At 40.9% G+C, this 22,075-nt stretch overlaps 1 protein-coding gene across 1 annotated transcript in view; it reads right to left on the bottom strand.

Annotated features, from left to right (window-relative positions):
- Positions 1-514: 514 nt before the first annotated feature.
- Positions 515-22,075, bottom strand: part of LOC135220747 (uncharacterized) — a 671,524-nt gene continuing 649,963 nt past the window's right edge. Inside the window, exon 13 of the mRNA XM_064258199.1 lies at positions 515-738. Within this exon, the coding sequence (XP_064114269.1) occupies positions 701-738 (38 nt within the window). The 3' untranslated portion in view covers positions 515-700. The remainder of the gene's footprint in view (positions 739-22,075) is intronic.

Below are 22,075 nucleotides of genomic sequence, written 5' to 3' on the forward strand. Positions count from 1 at the left end.
AACTAGAAAATATAAGCAAATTTCATTTTTAATATTATGCTGCCTGGTTGAGGAAAGTCTACAATACTTAAGCTTGAGTAAAGTATATCTAGTTTTAAATTGCATGACATAAATTCTGACCCTCTGTAGAAGCAAGGTAATTAAACCATCCAATCACTCTTCCTTCTTGTATTGGTTTGAAATCTTAGTGAGGAAGGAGAGTTTATTATTCCTATTTGGGACTTAAAACTTTTAAGTGGAAAATGCACCCAAATTGTTAGCAAACTGAGAAGTTTACATTTTACTGGGTGAAGCTATTGTATTTACACAGATCTGGTAACTGTGGCCAGTAGAGTCCACAGCAGGTATACACAATGAAAAAAAATACAGAGTAAGGTAAGAACAGAAGATGCTTCTTCACCTCATAAAATTGAGAGACTACTGTTTTCAAGAGAATATTGCTAACAGCTTGTAGAAACTATACTTACTGGTAGTACTTATATCTTTTGACTCATGGTAGGAGTAAAACATGATCCTGAATCATACTGGTTTATTCTGCACTTGTGCAAGTATAAAATGCTACTGAAAACTTCATACATCAATATTCCACTCACAATGCTGCAATCTTCTTTCATATAAAAACTGCTCTTCAATCTGGCAATAATATATATTTTAAAAATAAGAAATCCACAATACATCAATAAGTTCACTTTGTTACATACTACAAACGCCTCTTACGCCTTCCATCTGGGTCTTCCTCTGAAAAAACAAAAAATTCACTGTATTATTAACTTTGTATTTACATAAATTATGTTCTTATAGTAAAATGAGTTTTGTATATACGTACCCAGTAATTATATAGCTAAGAGCTATCTACCTACGGCAGCCTAACAATTGAAAATTTACGCTGGCGCTAGTTCTGGTTACGGTGTGGTTAGAATGCCCAGCCCACTACCAGGGAGTATATGTAGGCAACAACTTGGCAGAGAACCTCAATTAATTTTCTGCTCTAAAGTCCATGCAAGGGAGGGTGGGTGGGCTCTGATCCTATAATTACTGGGTAAGTATATACAAAACCTTATTTTATTATAAAAATATAATTTTTGTATATGGGACTTACCCAGTAATTATATAGCTGATTACACATTTAATGGGGGGTGGAAACCATGGACAAACTCTATCTCAATACATTACATATAGTGTAATGAAACTGAAATGAAAAAATGCCAACATAAGATAATATGCTTGTTGTTTCCTTACCTGGCAAGTGAGCACCGCAGATAATTACTGCCTCTGGCTGGTGCTCTACTTGACCCGTAAAGTACATGGCTGTCTAGCCCAGAGTTGCCTCTACATAAGTGGGAGCTTTGGAGTCAGGAAGTACAACTGTGTCTTGCAAAGCTAAAAAGGTTGTCCTTGCCCTGGGCGAAGACCAAAATCAAAATAAACAAAACAGCACTACACCACACCATAACCATAAAAAACCGTCACAACACCACCATTAAAAAGGAACTGGTGGGTACTTTAGCCACAAATGTGCCTCCAGTCTTCCCAACAAACATTGTACCTTATTCAAGGCAAAAATAAGCAAAGGGAAGTTAGATTCCCTATGCCTTCTCTCCCAATACCAGGCCAGCCACTGAAATCGGTCATAAAGTATTACAGTTCTCGAATACAGTTTCTACATCCTTAAGGTTGTGTGAGGCAAATACTGATTAACACTTCCAGAACGCTGCTTGCACAATTTTGTTCAATGACATGTTATGTCTGAATCCAAGGGACATCACCACCACTCTTACTTCATGACCTCCGACTTTCAAAGAGACCAAATTGTCCTCTCGATTATTAGCATGTGCCTCTGAAATCACATCTCTCAGGAAAAATGATAAAACATTCTTGGAGAGAGGGTGAGACAGATCCCTAACTGAACACCAAAAGAGATCTGAAGACCCTCTAACCTTTTCTGTTCTTTGTAGGTAATATTTTAGGGCCCTAACTGGACATAACCGCCTTTCCTCTTCATTAGGTCCAAGTAATACCGCAAATTCTTAATAGTGAATGCTCGTGGCCACGGATTTGATGGGTCCTCATTCTTTGCCAGAAAACCCAAAGAGAAGGAACATACTGCGTCTCCTTGTGAAAATCTGACCCTTTTATCTATTGCTCGGATTTTACTAACCCACTTTGCTCTGGGGCTAGGGCCACTAATAATATAGTTTTCTTCATTAGGTCCCTGAGAGAGGATGACTGGATGGGTTCAAAACGTGGTCCTGAAATCCATTTCAATACCACATCTAAATTCCACAAAATGGTATCATATTTTATGTTTTCCAACATCCACAGATTTAATAAGGTCTCTTAAATCTTGGTTTGAAGACATGTCCAGTCCTCTATGCTTAAAGACTGAACTAAGCACAGCTCTATAGCCTTTGACTGTAGACATTAAAAACTTCCTAAATCTTCTCAAGTAAAGAAGGAAGTCAGTAATCTGACTTAATAGTGGTTTCAGAAGAGGACACTTTGTTCTGTTACACCACTCTCTGAAGGTTGACCACTTATATTGATATAATTTGTTAGATGAAGGGCGTCTGCATTGGGCAATAGCTTTTGAAGCTGCTTTCAAAAAACCTTTCGATCTGATGAAGCGCTCAACAGTCTGTACCCTGTCAGAGCCAGAGCGGACAATCCTAGATGTAACTTCTGAAAATGGGATTGTCTGAGAAGACAATGTTTTTGAGGTAGTAATATAGCCTGGGGAAGTCGACTGATCATTGTATCAAGTCTGGGAACTACTCTTTCCCTGGCCACAAGGGGGCCACCAGAGTCATTGTTACATCCTGGGGAGACTATCTTGTTTAAGACCTGGATCATTCTGAAAGGTGGAAAGGCATAGATGTCCAGACCTGTCCAATCTTGCAGTCTTGCATCCATCTTCTAAGCAAGAGGGTCCGGGACCGGCAAACAGAATCTTGGAAGCCTGTGGTTCTTTGAAGTTGTAAAGAGGTCTACTGAAGGACAACCCCATAGTTTCCAAAGGTCCTCGCATACTCTTTGATCTAAGGTCCACTCTGTCAGGAGGACCTGATTCTGCCGGCTCAATCCGTCCATTAACCCTTAAACGCCGAAGCGGTAAAAAAAAAAATGTCTCCCGTGTGCCGGAGGTGTTTCAGAGTGAGCGCGGAAGCGGAAAAAATATTTTTTTCAAAAAATCACAGCGCGCTTAGTTTTCAAGATTAAGAGTTCATTTTTGGCTCCTTTTTTTGTCATTGCCTGAAGTTTAGTATGCAACCATCAGAAATGAAAAAAATTATCATTATCATATATAAATAATGCGATATATGATAGCGCAAAAACGAAATTTCATATATAATTGTATTCAAATCGCGCTGTGCGCAAAACGGTTAAAGGTAACAAGTTACTTTTTTTTACGTTGTAATGTACACTAAATTGCGATCATTTTGGTATATAACACATTGTAAAACGATAAAAGCAACACAGAGAAAATATTATCACAAAATAATGCATGAATTCGTAACGCGCGGATGTAAACAAATATTTTTTTCAAAAATTCACCATAAATCTAAATATTGTCCTAGAGACTTCCAATTTCTTTCAGAATGAAGACAAATGATTGAATATTACTATACTATAAGAATATTAGCTTACAAATGCAGTTTTCGACCATATCTGATGAGTTAAAGTTGACCGAATGTCGAATTTTTTATATATATTTTTTTTATATGCAATTATTTCGGAAATAAGAAAAGCTACAACTTTCAAATATTTTTCGTTTTATTCTACATGAAATTGCGCACATTTTCATATATAAAAATCTATGAAATGCCTAATATAAAACGGAGCAAATATTCCGAGAATGGGACATACACATTTCGGAGATTTGTGGCGGAGAATCCGCGCGCGGAGGGAAGGAAAGTTTTTTTTAAATTCACCATAAATTTAAATATTGTGCTAGAGACTTCAAATTTGTTTCAAAATGAAGATAAATGACTGAATATTACTAGAATGTAAGAGTTTTAGCTTACAATTGTGTTTTTCGACCATTTCGGTAGAGTCAAAGTTGACCGAACGTGGTTTTTTTCTATTTATCATGATTTATATGCAAATATTTCGAAAATGAGAAAAGCTACAACCTTCAATTATTTTTCGTTGTATTCTACATGAAATTGCGCACATTTTCATATATAAAACTTTATGTAACGGCTAATTTAAAATGGTGCAAACATTACCACAATCGCACGTATGATTTTTTCGGAAGAGTTACCGCGCGGACGTAAAGAAAATGTTATTTTTTTCATAAATTCACCATAAATCGAAATATTGTGCTAGAGACTTCCAATTTGTTGCAAAATGAAGGTAAATGCTTGAATATTACTAGAATATAAGCGTTTTAGCTTACAATTGCGTTTTTCGACCATTTTGGTAGAGTCAAAGTTGACCGAAGGTTGAAAATTTGTCACTTATCATTTTTTATATGAACATATTTCAAAATTGATAAAAGCTACAACCATGGGTTGTTTTTAGTTGTATTGTGCATGAAATTGCGCATATTTTCATATATAAAACTTTATGTAACGGCTAATTTAAAATGGTGCAAACATTACCACAATCGCATGTATGATTTTTTTCGGAAGAGTTACCGCGCGAACGTAAGGAAAAAGTTTTTTCATAAATTCACCATAAATCGAAATATTGTGCTAGAGACTTCCAATTAGTTGCAAAATTAAGGTAAATGATTGAATATTACTAAAATATAAGAGTTTTAGCTTACAATTGCGTTTTTCGACCATTTCGGTGGAGTCAAAGTTGACCGAAGGTTGAAATTTTGGCACTTATCATTATTTATATGAAAATATCTCAAAACTGATAAAAGCTACAATCATGAGTATTTTTTCGTTGTGTTCTACATAAAAATGCGCACATTTTCATATATAATAATCCATGTAATGGCTAATTTAAAATGGTAAAAAAATTATGTCAAAGTGACGAAATAATTTCCGAGATGTGTCACAGATACTTTTTAGTGCGGCAAGAAAGAAATTCGCGCTTGCGCGCCTGCGTAACGATTGTAAACAAAACAACACCTTAATCCGTGAACTCCCAGCATCCCCCAAGGCGTGTGATTCAAGAGTTTTCGGCTGGTAGGCCTAAAAGTATTTTTCCCCGAATTTTTAAAAAAAACTTTTGTATGTCGACGTAAAATACGTCCAGTCGGCACCCGAGAGACAAAAAATGTAGACGTAAAATACGTCCAGTCGGCGTTTAAGGGTTAAGACAGTCATTTTCCCTTGAATGAAGCGAGTCAGCAACCACACCTGATTCTTGTCTACCCACAGCAGCAGTTCCTGAGCCACTTGTAAAAGGGAAAAGGAATGCATTTCCCATTGTTTCTTGAGATATGACAGGGCCGTTGAATTGTTGGAATGTATAGTCACCGTTTTCCCTCGCACTAGTGGAGAAAAAGCTTACAGACCTAGAAACATCACTCTTAATTCCTTCACATTGATGTGTGAGCTTCTGAACTCCTCCGGCCAAGTTCCCGATACTTCCTTGTTTTCCAGATGAACTCCCCAGCATAGGTTTGAGGCATCGGAATACAAGTCTAGGTCTGGGTTCAACAGAAGAAGAGACTTCCCTTCTTGAAGTCTATCTTCTGATGACCACCATAGAACGTCCTTCTTGATTTGTGCCGTTATCGGGAACACAAAAGAGTCTTGAGCAGTTTTCTTGCTCCAATTTGCTTTGAGAAAAAATTGAAGTGACCTCATGTGGAGTCTCCTTGGTTTCACAAACTTTTCGACTGAGGCTAATGTTCCTAAAAGGCTCATCCATTGAGCCACTGAGCACTCCTAAAGGGACAGAAAACGTCTGACGCAAAGGAGACAAGTTTATCCTTTTTGGGGAGAGAAAAACCAGAAATTTCTGAGCATCCACAATCACTCCCAAATATAGAATCCATTGACTGGGAATGATCTGAGATTTCTGTATGTTCATCAAAATTCCTAGTTTCTTCGTAAGGAGAGTTGTAGAGAGATCTTCTAAGCAAGTGTCATTCAACAGCTCTGAGCAGCCAGTTGTCCAGATAAAAAGAGACATTCACTCTCAACAGATAAAGCCACTTCGCCAATGGAGCCAGTATGTGAGTAAAGACCTGTGGGGCAGTTGACAGGCCGAAGCATAGCGCCTGAAATGGAGAATTTTTCCTTGAAAAACAAACAGGAGAAATTTTCTAATCTGGATGACTAGGGATGTGGAAGTATGCATCCTTCATGTCCAGGGACACTATCCCTTAATGTATGGAGGACATGGTCGACTGATTAGTCTCCATGTGGAATTTCGTTTTGTCAACAAACTGATTCAAAGCGCTCACATTTAAAACTGGTCTCCAGCCCCCCAATGTTTTGGGGACTATGAAGAGTCTGTTGGAAAACCCTTCCGAGTTTTGATCTTCCACTACTTCTACTGCTCTCTTGTGAAGCAGTGACTCTACCTCTTGAGAGAGAGCCGCAAACTTTTCTGATTTTGCTGAGTAGGCCAGTAATGTTATTGGCAAACTGACCAAAGGTGGGCATTCTTTGAAGGGGATGACATACCCCTGCTTTAAAACCTTGACTACCTGAGGTTCTGCTCCTCTTAAACTCCATTCCCTCTTAAAAAGGCCCACCCTGGCTCCTACAGGCATGCAAAGGACACATCCCTCACTTCTTACTTGCTGTCTTGTAGGTCGTTTTCTTGATAGACCTGGTTGGAGGTCATAGATTAGTATGAGGTCTTTGTTAGCCCCTCTGTTTGCTTCACGAAACTTTTGGGTTTGAAGAGGAGAGAAAGACCTATTGGTGTTAACTTGGCACTCCCTAGAACGCTTCTACAATTGCGCCAACAGATCGTTGGTCAATTTCTTCTGAAGAGACAACAAAATCTGATGTGCTAACTCTTCTGGGAAAAGGTTCTTCTTGTCCAATGGGGCAAAAAGCAAGGCTGACTTCTGTGTCGTGGTTACTCCTTTAGTAGTAAAGGAACACCATAAATCCCTCTTCTTCAAGATGCAAAATGAGACGAGAGATGCTAATTCCACTGATCCGTCTCTAACAGCCTTGTCCGCACGAGACAATACCCCTAGCAAGTCTGCTGCGACATCTTCCGTCATCACCGGGCCATCTTCCACTTTATGGCTAATGCCCCAATTGTCCAGTCTAAGAAGCTATAAACTTCTAACACCTTGAAAATACTCTTAGTAAGGTGATCCACTTCCAATGACAAGAGCATAACTTTGGCTAAAGAAAACGCCAATCGCCTAGCAGAGTCGATGAGGCCTGAGAAATCTCCCTGGGAGGAGGCAGATGCTCCCAAGGAAGGAGATTCTCCGGTGCCATAAAAACGGTGACTTCTTAATCAGCTTGGCAGGAGGTGCGGCGAAAGAAGCTTTACCCATCTCTCTCTTAACGCTAATCAGGAGTCCATGTCTCTCAAGGCTTTCTTTGTTGATGAAGAGAGTATCAACTTGGGTAGTGACAAGCTGTCTGAAGCAGGTTTCTTTTTAAGGAAAGTCAAAGCTGGTGATGCTGGAGCCATAGGGGAGAAAAAATCTGGGAAGTTGTCAAGAGAGTACCTTAACAATGTCGAATAGACAGACGATGTGCTTGATTCCTGTTGTTTCAGGGGAGCAAGCGAAGGATCTGAAGCTGAAGAATACGACTGAGAGCGAGGTGATATCACTCTTGACTCAGCTGGTGGGGAAGGCAGGCGCCTCGTAACTGATGTCAGTCGTTTGGTTGAATGCGAGTGTCGCATCCTAACTGGAGAATCACAACCAGGAGTCCAAGGAAAATCCAGGATAGGTTTGGACTTAGAACCAAAGAAACTCACTCTGAAGTATCTGTCCTACACTTGGCTGAAACATACTGTCGCTCCATACTGGTGAAGGATTCCAGACTGTCCCAAGCGGATTGGGACTGGGAGCCAACGAAGCAGGTAGTGATACCGCATAGCTGCATGAAGGTTGAGGACTAAAGATGTCCTCTTTCTTCTTCTTAGATGGAGGAGGTAACTTATCTACATCCTTGGACTACATCCTTGGACTGCCTCTTGAGGGGATGCGTCACGTCTTGAAATCACTCACGACACCTCTTGTTGAGAGTCGAGCTGTCCAACTCCAATGACAGATCGTGTCACCAAATGAAACACCTTTCCAGCGGCGCTCTGTCGACACCTGGGAGTTGCCAGCAGGTTCGACTGAGGGGCGGCTGCCTGGGGTCAAACCCCACCGGCCTCCCTTCGACCTCCGGTATGTCTTCTCCCTGGTGCAGGGGAGGGGGACAGTGATCTCAGTCTAGGAGCACCAGTGGGCCGGACAGCCACCTCCTCTACATAATCACTATGTACTTCACTAACAGTTCAAGTGCCTTGTTCCATTAAGGTTTTAACAGAAGCATCAAGCTCCACCACTGCACTTGCTAAACATTCGCACTTCTTAAAGAATTTTGACTCGAGGCTAGTCATGGTGTTGGGATTGGGAGCATCAACAGGAATTGCAGGTGAAGCAATCATGTTATCTTCTCGGCAGCCTGAATATCATCCAAACTAGATCTATTTTCTGCCCTAATACCTGCTTTTCTCTTTCTGTCCTTATCCATTTGGTCCTGATGGGACCTAGAGATTTTCCATTTCTTGTCATCCCAATCATGACATTCAGCACTAGTATTCACTTTCTTGCACTCTTGCCCTCTACATTTACTACATCTGGTATGTGAATCATAGCAAGATTTTGCTAACCTGGTCTTGAAACCATCTACACAAAACCTAACACTAGTTGTGCTAGAATCTGACATACTGAGTACTTCACCGAGAACTCCAAATTCATCAACACAATCTGTTGGGTAAAAGGCTGCCTAAAACCACCGATGTTGACCGGGAGCCTGAAGAAAACGAATAGAAGCTCTTTGCCAGGTTATTACCTACATATACTCCCTGGTAGTGGGCAGGGCATTCTAACCACACAGTAACCGGTACTATTGCTAGTGTAAATTAGGCTGCCATAGGTAGAAAGCTCTTAGCTATATAATTACTGGATAAGCCCCAAATACAAAAATTACTTTTTACCAGATACATATTTAACTTTACAAATCTATACTACTATACTTCAATTACCTTTTACTACTAATAATTTTTACCATACTTCACAAAATTTAATGTCAATGATAAAAATTGTATACACTGGAAGAGGCAATTAACAACACAACTGTTAATACAAGGTTAATTTGAAAGTTACATATTCCAAAAGTTTCTGAAATTTTAATCTATACATCAAAGTTCCTTTACACTTCAAATATATGAAACACTTGCATGTATCCAGCATTCACCATTGTCAGTTACCAAAAAATATTATCAATTGATATCAATGTAAACAACTATGTAACGAATAGTATTACCGAAACACTGCAAAACAACAAATTTTTAATCAATCTGTATTTTTCATAGCCAACAAACCTGAGGTCTTAACAATAGGATAATCTTGTGCCAGCTGGAAATGATTAAAACAATCAAAGATTGTAAAGCAAGGAATCTGTGGCAGTAGTGGAGGATGTTTTACAAGAAGAGGGAGCATCACAGAGTTCCTACTTGTCCTTCTTGGGAGGGTTTTTATTCTCCTCGTTTGGACAATTCAGCTATCTCTGTCTCCTTCATTTTCTTCCACCAATTCATCATTGGAGGTATTGGGAGTTGCACAGGATGATGATATGTTTAATGTAGCCCCCTCTCCCTCAGGATCTAATGTCATTCTGGAGAGGGAGGAGGCTACAGTGGTCGCCCCGTATTCGCGGGAATGCATACCAGAACTCCCTGTCAATAGTTAGAACCCGTGAATAGTTGGAACCTCTATAAAAATGCTGAAAATAGCCTATTTTGTTAGTTAAAACTCAAGAAAAACCCACTAAAAATTTATATACTTGTTTTTTTTAATAGTTTTATCAGAAAAAGTGCACTTTATGATGAAATTGATAAAAAAAACCAGGACTTTCTGGATATTTCCCAGAAAAATACAGTGAATATGTGAATTTTCCGCGAATAATGCGGGGAAACGTTCCCGAGAGAAATCCACAAATGTGCGAGTCCACGAATCTGGAGAACGTGAATACAGGAGTCCACTGTACACCATCTGTTTCATTAATTTCAGATTCGGAATCAAGCAAGATGGCGGCTGTTTGGGCATTGCTAGGCCATCCTCCTTGGATGGCCTTCTTTCACATTTTTTGGAGGCTTGTAACCCATCCCCCTCTTGGCAGTCCCACCTCCTCCAGGACTACATTCTTTTGGCTCTCGTGTGCTGCCTCCTAGCAGGACGCCTATGTCAATGTCGACACTTACTGGGTCACCTCTTATCATTCTGCTAGTGAGGCCATCGACCAGCGCTGCTATTAGAGATGTTGTGATGTTACTCCCAGCATCCTCTCAGCCTATGACGTCAGTTGTGGTGGCGTCTCTTCCTTCCGCCATTGCGACATCATCCCATTCTACTATGATGTCATTGGTTCCTCTCACTGAGCCATCGGAGGCATTGTTTCAAGCTATGTTCAAGAGGATGGACTCTACTTTTCATGTGAGGAATTCTGCTCTCTCTGGGAGGAAGAGTTGTAGAGGGAGAGATGTCGTATAGGGGGGTAGTTTCACCCCATCTCCTGCTTCTTCATCTCCTTCTCCTCCTAGCCTTCGAGTCAGACGGAGAATTAAGGACTTTGTGGTGTCATCTTCTGCAAGCAAGAGGAGTGCATCACCAACTTCCCCACACAGCTGTGTGGCACTCTGCATTCTCAAGAAGTGTGTGCAAGTGACATACCTATTTGCAGAGATGAAGCTTGCAATCTTGCAGGACTCAAAGAAAGTTACGTCCTGAGACACTTCTCCATTGGCGAGCCTGTAGTGGAGGAAGGAAATTGTTGAGTCTCCGCAGATCTGGATTAATAAACACAAAGTCCAAGGCATAGAGGATCATGAAAGATTCCATCCATCAAAACAGATGCCAAATGATTCAACATCCGAGACTGAGTCGCGACATGAAAGCCCACCTTTTGAAGGGTGATGTTGAAAATGATCCATGCAAGACATCAATCCTCTTCGCCACTGCCAGAGAGATAGGATGTAGTCTTGAAAAACAAAAGCTCTGTCTGATAACTCTCGTAAGGGCTTGCACATCCCAAACAAGAATCAAATCCCATCCAGAGGCCTGATGTCCCTGGGATGACAAGATCAAGAAAAAGTTTCTCATTAACAGTAGAATATCAACTGAGGAGAAACAATACTACTTATGTGACAGACTAGAGCGAGTGCGTACCCACATCTTTCACAGTTGAATTGGAAAGAAGTTAACGTTCATGATTCTGACAGAGAAAAGTCCCATTTATGATGCCAACCAAAGAGGACAGTTCTAATCCCTGAAATTTACAGAGGACTGAAAGAGAATTACAGCTATTTCATTGCTGTTTGACAAAAAGGCCTTCACTTGCAATGAAGGATGGAAGTCTTTAACCATGTAAAACACAAGGGCGTACTGCCTGGGCGAACCGCTTCTTGACATTGCAAAGGTTTGTTCAGGAAGGAACTCTTTTCTTTACCATGATAGTGCTTCTGTCAGGGCAAAGTTTTCCAACATTTACTCCAATTTGGGGTGAACAACTAGTAGTTGAACACTTACAAATTGGAAAATGTATATATATATAAAAAAAAAAAACAACAACAACAACAACAACACTGTACGTTCTCTGAAAAACCATTCTGAATCATCGCAGTGGCCTACAGGTCAACTGTGACAAAGCAGAAAACTTATGGACTTCTGTCATACCCTGAGGTAAACAGAGAGATGATAATAAGTAATGAGATATATCTCTGTTTGGTAATTCTCGCAATGCCAAATGTGGAGCACAAGACATGAACCATTCGTGAGAATTCCAAGCCAACCAGAGACCCAAGTCTGTGAAGGCTGAGCAGAGAGATTAGAATTAGCTTTTAGTAGTTAACCATCAACATCAGAGAAACAATACCAAGACGGATGATATCTCAGTGAGGAGGCAGTACTCTGCCCCTTGCTAGAATTCATAGGCCGAGTTGCCTGGTAGTACATTCCATGTTAGAATGTGTTCAGCTTACAGGGCTATCGAGTGCACTACAGATTCACTCGAGCACCTGCACGTTAACCGAGACAAAGGGGAAAGAAACCCTCTCATTCGGTGATAATGCCAACCCAGTCAAACAATACCACTAGGCATCTCAAAATCAAAACTGGAAACCCTTGGGAGGCCCGAAAGGCTGTCCTGAGTTTCAGGTTAATTAAGAGAAGGTACTATTCATCTCGGTCATATACCTGAGGAATTAACTTACAGGTATGTCCTTATTTCTTGGGTGGTCCAACTTATAACAGACGCACGTTACGAGAAGACTATACAAGTATATTCGTAAGCTCCTGTTCATCGAGCAACTGCCTAATTTTTCTTCACTTCAAAAGAGAAAAAGAATATAGACTGGAACAGGGCTCCTTCATTCTCTAATGAAGAGAGCGAAGGTGAAGTTGTCCTGAAGGGAGGCTTCTACAGCGATAACAAGACACTGAAGATAACTACCTTGTGCCGAACTGGTAGTTCCCAAAAATGGGAACACTGGAGAGGTGGAGTTCAAATTTCTCTGTGATATCCATCCTGAATAGATTGAACGTACGTTCGGTGAGATCTTAAGATTGAACCATGAACATCGTCTCTCGTATTCGTATTCGAACTCTGGGAAGCAGACTCCGTAGAGTTACTCTTATTCCCTAACTCCTGGTGTAACCCAGGAAGAAGGAAATAAGAAAGGAGGATTGACTGTTTTTGCCCACTCTTCTCTGTACTTGCAGTGATGATAGCAATGCACAGAGTGGGAAAATTTATTCATCTCAGCAAAAAACAGTTCCTGAAGGGAGAGCTGAGGCTCTCACTCACCAAACAAAGCATTCTTTCCTGCAACTAGTTCATTCCCATGAACGCCAGTGAGAGTTCAGCAGAGTTAAATGCGTCAAAAGTTCATGAGAACTTGCCACATCTTGCTAAGCATCTGTCTTCTCCGTGATTGAACCTCACAAAGAGGACTACCCAAAGAACCTCCTCCTAGCTTCCCCAGATGCCTTGTCCTGAGGGACAGTGACATTAACCTTTCACAGGTGGGTCCAAATGCCAAGGCAGCTCGGTCCCTCCTCTCGCCCTGCACCACTGTCACAACAGAGAGAAGACTCCTTACCACTGACTGTGGGTATGCAACACTCTTTGGAGGTTGTACACTCAGAGACTTGTGAATGGGTGCCAGACTGAGCCCTGGTTCCATGAGCCAGAGACAGGAGAACAAACCTGGGTCTGAACTCCTGGGGCTCCCAAGACACTAGATCCTGGGAACACCATCACGGTTCCTGCTCCCAAAGGTGCAGGTGAGCCGATGAGAGAGCCAAATGCTTCCTCCTGGGGGGAGGTTGCAGACCCTTAGAAGTCTCAAGTCGAGAACTCCTAGGGGTCCGAAAAGCTACCTTCCTCTTCTTTGGCCGGGAAGCCTTTGAAGAGGGAGGTAAGGAGGCATCGGAAGATGACGACAAAAAAGAATAAGACAACAAACCATTCTGTGGAATTCAATAGACTGATGAGATGGGACCAGGACTGCAACACAGGAAAGGAGGGTGCCATGCTATGGCAAGGAACTACATTGATCAAGGGCAGAGAGTCCGTTCGGCAGAGCCGAGCACTCAACTCAGCAGAACTGGGCTGGCCGAGCAGTCAAGTGAACTGAGCAGACCACCATCATATAATTATAAATGGTAATCATTAGCAAAGAATTATTGCTTCATCCCAATTAACTCTTCTCCCTCAGGGCCAAAGCTCTAAGAAGAAGAATAAAGAGGGGTTTTGTGACTGCTGTTCTGTGTTCAGACCCTAGGGTCCAAGATACAAGGGCAGGACTTGACCATGCACCAAGATGTTGGCATGCAGTACCAAGCTTTGTATAGAACCCAAACCAGGCTGAAGAGCAAACTATTCTGTACAGGTACAGACTCGTCTAGCTATCCAAGTACTCTTGATAGTAAGTGTTCGGCAACTTATAATTGTTAAGAATTTTTGTGCTAGGTGAGATTCCTGACTTTCGTAAAGCAATAATCAGCAAGCCTTGTCTAGCCCTGGTGCTCAGCAACATGATGAAGCCAAGCACTTGCCAAGCATCAGTGAAACCAAGGGATCCAGGCGCTTGGTGAGACTCCCGATTCTTGAAATAATTATCGGGAATGCTTGTCTCGCCCGACTGTCTGGAAATCACAGAAAACCAAAACGCTCTGAGAATGTCAAAAATTCCAAGGAAATCAGGAGCTCAGTGAGACTCCTGATTCTTTTTGTGACAATAATAGGGCACTTCCATCTCGCCTGAGTGTTTGGAAATCATAGAAGACCCATAACAATCGGAGAGTGCCAGAAATTCCAAGGAATTCAAGCACTCAGCCAGACTCCTGAATTTCATTAAACGATCCTCAGGGAAGGGTCCCTCTTCGACTTTTGTAGAAATCATTAGGAAGAAGAGGCATAAATCTAGTCCTATATGCGAACATTTAAGCCTGGATTAAGAGTTTAATTCAACAGAACATGAACTCGGGGCTCCAAAACGCAAGACCCAAAGGGACTGTGGATTGGAATCTGCCCAAAGGACAGAAAGAACCAGGGAGAACAGTCTCCAGGTGTTCGAACCCTGAGAGTCGAAACACCAGGTGTCGAGACAGTGAGAAGTCTCTCCGTCATTGACAGAAGATCCTACCTTAACGACGTGGGCTAAGTCCAGCGGGACCCTAAGACCCCTCCATAAACATAAAATCCTGCAGAGGACACTCTGCAGGATTCCTCCTATTCACCTTGCCCCTTCCAGTGTCACCCGAGGAAGTATAGGTATATGAGAGCAGGATCAGATGCTGTCATTCCTCTTCAAAGTGGCGCTGTCAAAAGGAATGAACCACGCCCTGTCACCAACCTGGCAGTGTGACAGCGACGTGGGTCTAGGAGAGCATGGTTACCTTGGCAAGATGCTTTCCTGAGGAGAATGCAGAGGTACTCATCACTCTATAGCAGCGGATACCAGACTGGTAAGAACATGCATCATCCTCGCGACGTACTATTCCAGCCCTTTTCGAGGCCGAAAACCTCGTTATAAGAGGGCTGTAAAAGGGACCTCCTCCTAGCTTCTCCAGATGTCCTTCCCAAGGGACAGTGACATGACACTGTCACCTGGTGAAAGCCAGTCCTGGCTGGCTTCACAGGTGGGTCTGTGCCTTGGCTTGGTCCCTTCCCTCGTCCTGCGCTGATGTCACAATGGAGAGAAGACTCATCACTCACTATGAATGTACAACCCCCCTTGGAGGGTTGTACATTTAGAGAAACTCATGAACAAGTCTCTGACAAGGCTCTGGTTCCATGAGCAAACCCCTGGTACCAGAGACTGGAGAACAAACCTTGGTTCAAACTCCTGAGGCTCCCGAGACACTAGACCCTGAGGACAAAATCATGGTTGCGCTCCTGAAGGAGCAGGTGAGAAGAGAAACAACTGCTTCCTCCCCAGGGGAAGGATGCAGGCCCCTAGAAGTCTTGTGGTGAGACTTCTTAGAGGGGAGAGAAGCTACCTTTGTCTCCTTAGGCCAGAAAGCCTTCGAAGAGGTGGGTGAGGAGGCGTAAGACTATGACGACGAAGATGAAAAAACAAAGGCAAAGACGAAGACGAAAAGACAAAGGCAAAGACGAAGACGAAGAAAAAGGCAAAGACAATGAGATCTCTTCTACTTCCTCATCTTCTTCGCCAGTTGCAGGATTTCTTCTAAAGGATGAAGCATATTCATCCCAGAAGCAGTTAACCACAGGGCAGCTATGTAGACAATATCCAGTGATGCAACTGTAGGATAAGAGGAAATCAATATGATTTTTTCAGCAGGGGAACCATACAAACATTCGAGGGTTAATGTCACAGCAGGGTAAGGAGTCATGGGCACAATTCAGAGGGTTAGGATAGCCAACCTGAAGAGATATCCAACCATCCACTGCTGCATATAATCTACTATCACTCACCATTAGCCTGTAAACCTCCAAAGTGTCTTCCCAATAAATTCTTCAAAGCAAAAGCGTAAATGTCAAATAAATATACTGTCACGCCCTTACATTAACGAGCAAGAATAAGTGATGAGGGTGTACATACACCCTTGCTGCCGACCCTTATACACAAAGGGGAAAGGCAGCCAGCAAGGCTTATCACAAAAAGTGGGTTTGTACATTAATAATACCAATTAATTATTAATATCAAACAGTATATTCAAAATATTTTAGAAACAATAAAAGAATGATCCCTCGGGGAAATCATGATTAACAACTAACGGCCAGTCAGCAAGAGTTCATGTCTTCTCTTGAAGACGGCTGCAAATATGTAAATAGGAGTGTTTTCACCCCAAAAGGAGGGTCTCCAAACCTACTAAGTGGTAGTTACTGCCTGACCACCTTGTTGAAGATTTTAACACCCGTAATCCCAGCTGCACAGCTTGCACATAATTCCTATTCTAAAGAATCAAGGGTTTGTATATTGTGTAAGAACAATTGCAAATTCAAGCTCAATTCGAACTTTTCTTTGTCATACACATAGTCTTTTATATTGATCTCTTTTGGCAACAGCTGGTTCAGTTCGTCAGGCTTGGTAACAAACTAGCAATGATGTCAAGTAGGTGAGCAGAGGGACCACATCCTCACCTGTTGGTAACCTAATTAATCCTTTGGCTATAGAAATGAATCTAGGGATGTTGATAGGTCTTTTGCTGTTATCTATATAAATCACCTGGTCTTATGGCTAGCTAGCAAAATAAGAAAGTTAACTGATAATGCAAAAATAGGTATCGGTGCCAATAAAAGCACAATTAAAGTTGCCAGAACCACTTGAGAAAATAACTGAGTGCTCAGTAAACCAGCTGATGCAATTCAACTTAGATAAATTATATCATGCATAGACAGTACCATACAAAAAAACAAGAAAACCAAGCATGATTTACCTGGTAAAGAAACAGAGATTTATCATCAAAAGAAAACCTTCCAATCATTATAACCTGCAACTTTATGTACTATAATTGTCATATGTACTATAATTGTCAAATCATACATTTTTATACATAAGCTTTTCCTTTTAAAAGATTAGATATGATATTTATTCCCTCCATTCTTTTCAGTCCTGTAATCCTAACTTATAAATAAGTGGAAAAGAAAACCTTGTGCAATGCACTAGTTAGACACTTAGAGCAAGCAATCGGCTCATCAGCCAAGAAGATAAACAAAAACACTACAACCAGTACAGGGAAGAACAACCAACCTAATTCTGTCAATAAGAAACCTTGGATATCATAGGAGGCTTAAATGTCTTAATCTGTATCGCCAGTGAAGTGGTGAATAGTACTGCTACTGGCTAATTCAAGAACAGTTTAGATAAAAGAGTATTTAAAGACATGTGAATTACTGTATTTATTATTTACCTTATTTCCTAAAATGTGTCTCCTTGGATAAACTGATTAATCTCTCAGGTCCCTCTAACCATGTATAATTCCATGCATCTCATACTGTGTTATTTACTTATATTATTTGGCTTATATAACTGATATTAGTTTGTCCTTGATTCTTCAATTTATTATTACAATTTCCTGACCTAGGGATTTAGTTATTTCTACATTTCTCAGAATTCATCCTTTTGACTCTTTCTATACTCTGGTCATCAAACTAAGAATATCAGAAGTGGGGTGCTTACATGCCTAGTCAAAGCAAAATTACTCCCTGACTCATAATCCAACTACAGTTAATCTGCATCCCTCAAGTGAGGGTTCTTTAATCCAGTCATAAAACCCTGCTTATCCTTCCCATGGGCTATTCAAAAGTAAACTTAATTTTCAGTCTACCATCATTTGAGGAGACAAGAACAGTAATTTTTTTCATCACACTGTATCATTTATTTGTATCAGTGATTCTGGGATAGTTATTAGGCAGCTGTATAATTCATGTAGATGATTTGCAACTGAATCATCATTAACCTGCCCTATTATCAAAACAGTTTACATAACATATGATTTCAATATTTCATTTACTGTGATTTTTTTTTTACTATAAACCATCCCTTACTCATCATCAATTTCCATTCTTTCACTCATTTATTGTCTTCGGTGTTAGAAACATAGAACATTAGTGTTAACCCTTAAACGCCGACTGGACGTATTTTACGTCGACATTTTTTGTCTCTCGGGTGCCGACTGGGACCGTTATTTGTTTTACGTCGACACACAAAAGTTTTTTTTTAAATTCGTGGAAAAATACTTATAGGCCTACCAGCCTAAAACTTTTGAATCACGCGCCTTAGGGGATGCTGGGAGTTCACGGATCAAGGTGTTGTTTTGTTTACAATCGTTACGCAGGCGCGCAAGCGCGAATTTCTTTCTTGCCGCACTAAAAAGTATCTGTGACACATCTCTGAAATTATTTCGTCACTTTGACATAATTTTTGTACCATTGTAAATTAGCCGTTACATGAAGTATTATATATGAAAATGTGCGCATTTTTATGTAGAATACAACAATAAAATACTCATGATTGTAGCTTTTATCAGTTTTGAGATATTTTCATATAAATAACGATAATTGCCAAAATTTCAACCTTCGGTCAACTTTTGACTCTACTGAAATGGTCGAAAAACGCAATTGTAAGCTAAAACTCTTATATTTTAGTAATATTCAATCATTTACCTTAATTTTGCAACTAATTGGAAGTCTCTAGCACAATATTCCAATTTATGGTGAATTTATGAAAAAACTTTTTCCTTACGTCCACGCGGTAACTCTTCCGAAAAAAATCATACATGCGATTGTGGTAATGTTTGCACCATTTTAAAATTAGCCGTTATATAAAGTTTTATATATGGAAATGTGCGCAATTTCATGCACAATACAACTAAAAACAACCCTTGGTTGTAGCTTTTATCAGTTTTGAGATATTTTCATATAAATAACGATAATTGCCAAAATTTCAACCTTCGGTCAACTTTGACTCTACCGAAATGGTTGAAAAACGCAATTGTAAGCTAAAATGCTTATATTCTAGTAATATTCAAGCATTTACCTTCATTTTGCAACAAATTGGAAGTCTCTAGCACAATATTTCGATTTATGGTGAATTTATGAAAAAAATAACATTTTCTTTACGTCCGCGCGGTAACTCTTCCGAAAAAATCATACGTGCGATTGTGGTAATGTTTGCACCATTTTAAATTAGCCGTTACACAAAGTTTTATATATGAAAATGTGCGCAATTTCATGTAGAATACAACAAAAAATAATTGAAGGTTGTAGCTTTTCTCATTTTTGAAATATTTGCATATAAATCACGATAAATAGAAAAAAACCACGTTCGGTCAACTTTGACTACCGAAATGGTAGAAAAACGCAATTGTAAGCTAAAACTCTTACAGTCTAGTAATATTCAGTCATTTATCTTCATCTTGAAACAAATTCAAAGTCTCTAGCAAAATATTTAGATTTATGGTGAATTTTTAAAAAAAATCTTTCCTTCCCTCCGCGCGCGGATTCTCCGCCACAAATCTCCGAAATGCGTACGTACCATTCTCGAAATATTTGCTCAGTTTCATACTAGGCATTTCATAGAGTTTTATATATGAAAATGTGCGCAATTTCATGTAGAATAAAACAAAAAATATTTGAAGGTTGTAGCTTTTCTAATTCCCGAAATAATTGATATAAAAAATATATATATAAAAAAATTTGACATTCGGTCAACTTTAACTCGTCAGATATGGTCGAAAACTGCAATTGTAAGCTAATACTCTTACAGTATAGTAATATTCAATCATTTGTCTTCATTTTGAAAGAAATTGGAAGTCTCTAGGACAATATTTAGATTTATGGTGAATTTTTGAAAAAAATATTTGTTTACATCCGCGCATTACGAATTCATGCATTATTGTGTGATAATATTTTCTCTGTGTTGCTTTTATCGTTTTACAATGTGTTATATACCAAAATGATCGCAATTTAGTGTACATTAACAACGAAAAAAAGTAACTTGTTTACCTTAAACCTTTTAAGCGCGATTTGAATACAATTATATATGAAATTTTCTTTTTGCGCTCATATATCGCATTATTTATATATATAATGATAATTTTTTTTCATTCTGATGGTTGCATACTAAACTTCAGCCGATGACAAAATAGGAGCCAAAAATGAACTCTTAACCTTGAAAACTAAGCGCGCTGTGATTTTTTGAAAAAAATATTTTTTTCCGCTTCCGCGCTCACTCTAAAAAGAAGTGTCGGTATGGCAATAGGGGCGAGTGGGAACACTACCACGAGACATTCACCAATTAGAACTTCCAATCAGAATCCCCCCACAAGAGAGAGCTTGATACCAACGGGCGATGCGGCCGCTACTACTACTACTAGAGGACGCCACGGACAGCAGCGCCCCTAGCGGGACATCCTTAATTATTAGCGCCAGCGTTCGGACGCATTTTCTTGCTGTGCTATTTTCACGAGGATTTATCTCACCATCTATCATGGAACGTTCTGCCATCGCAACGGCTAAGTTAAGTGCCTCATAAGTAATGTTTTACTGTATTTTAGTCTTCCAGGAACCAGTATTTTCCTTCTAATAGGTCATATACGGTTTCCCGGTTGTCTCGTGGCGGCGCCATGCTGCCTCGTTAAGATTCCCGGTCTTCCATACTGGGACTTCTTATACTTATTTGGGCTTACTATATCACGTTTCATCGTTTTTTACATCGAGTTTTAGCTAGGTTAGCCCTTTTACCATTTTCTCTTAGTTTGGTATTTAGGGCTATTCTATGTCCAGCCAGCATCCCGCTCTTGCTCTTCATCGGCTATCGCTGGCTCCGAGTAGGCTTCTGTTCCTCGGAACAGTTTGCCTCCTCCTGGGTTTCTTCCTTTTTCTTCTACTAAAAGTGTCTTTTCCATCTTTACGATGTAAATTTAGTTCTATTTAGGGTGTTAGGCTAGCCTAGGTGCATGTCCCATGTATTGGTACAGCCTGGTTCACGTGGCCCTTCCACGGTTGTGTTGCTATCGCGGCTTAGGCCACTTGCGGGTCACGTGTTCCATCGCACCTTACCCTTCCCCTTCCCTCCTACCAGGTATAGGGAGGCGTCTGGGGGAGGGACCCCTTGGTTGCCATGACAACCTCAATTGCCTTCCTCCCTCTCTCTCTGAGGAGGCCAGGGGTTCCCCCCAGCGGGGGGGTATAGGGCGACCACTCATAGGGTTACCGGGTCACCGAGCGGGTAGTTGTTGGGACGGGGAGGAGTAGGCCACCCCCCCCCTCTCTCTCTCCCGCCGTGTTACGCCGAGACCCTCCCCCCCTTCCCCAGTTGCTCAGCCACCTTCCCTCTCTGTAACGAACGGAGCCTTCCGCCGCAGCCGGGGCACCTTTGGTTATAGATTACTGGCTCCGACCAGCGGGCGGGGTGGTCACTACTAGTGGTCGGTTGCTTGCCGTACTATATCCTTGCATCTCTCCCCCGCTACCGGAAGGGAGCTTGCTTCTTACCCGGGCACTCTTCTAGTAGACGGGTGGGGAAAGGTTTGATAATTATTGTTATTTTTAAGGATATACCCTAGTTTTACGATGATTTCTATAATTTTATTTATTCATATGTATACCATCCCCGCCATTATCCGTCGTGGTTTCATTTCACCACCACACCTGGTTGGATTCTATCTCTTGTCTCCGCCGTAGCCTAGGACAACCAACCATATTACTACCACACGTATTATGGCGGGGCTCTGGTTTAATCTAACTTTCTCGCTCCGGCACCAGCGGAGCAACTGAGGCTGTAAGTGTTCTCCTGATACTCATGTATCTTTCCACTTACAGGCTACCAACTGTCAGGTCCTGGGATGCAACGCGACGTTGTACGACCCCTGCGCCCACGATGAGTGCAGGTCTCACGCTCCGTGTGCCACGCCGTACAACGATATGATCGTCTGGCACCCGGA

The sequence above is a fragment of the Macrobrachium nipponense genome, chromosome 2 (assembly GCF_015104395.2).
Source record: "Macrobrachium nipponense isolate FS-2020 chromosome 2, ASM1510439v2, whole genome shotgun sequence".
Lineage (NCBI taxonomy): Eukaryota > Metazoa > Arthropoda > Malacostraca > Decapoda > Palaemonidae > Macrobrachium > Macrobrachium nipponense.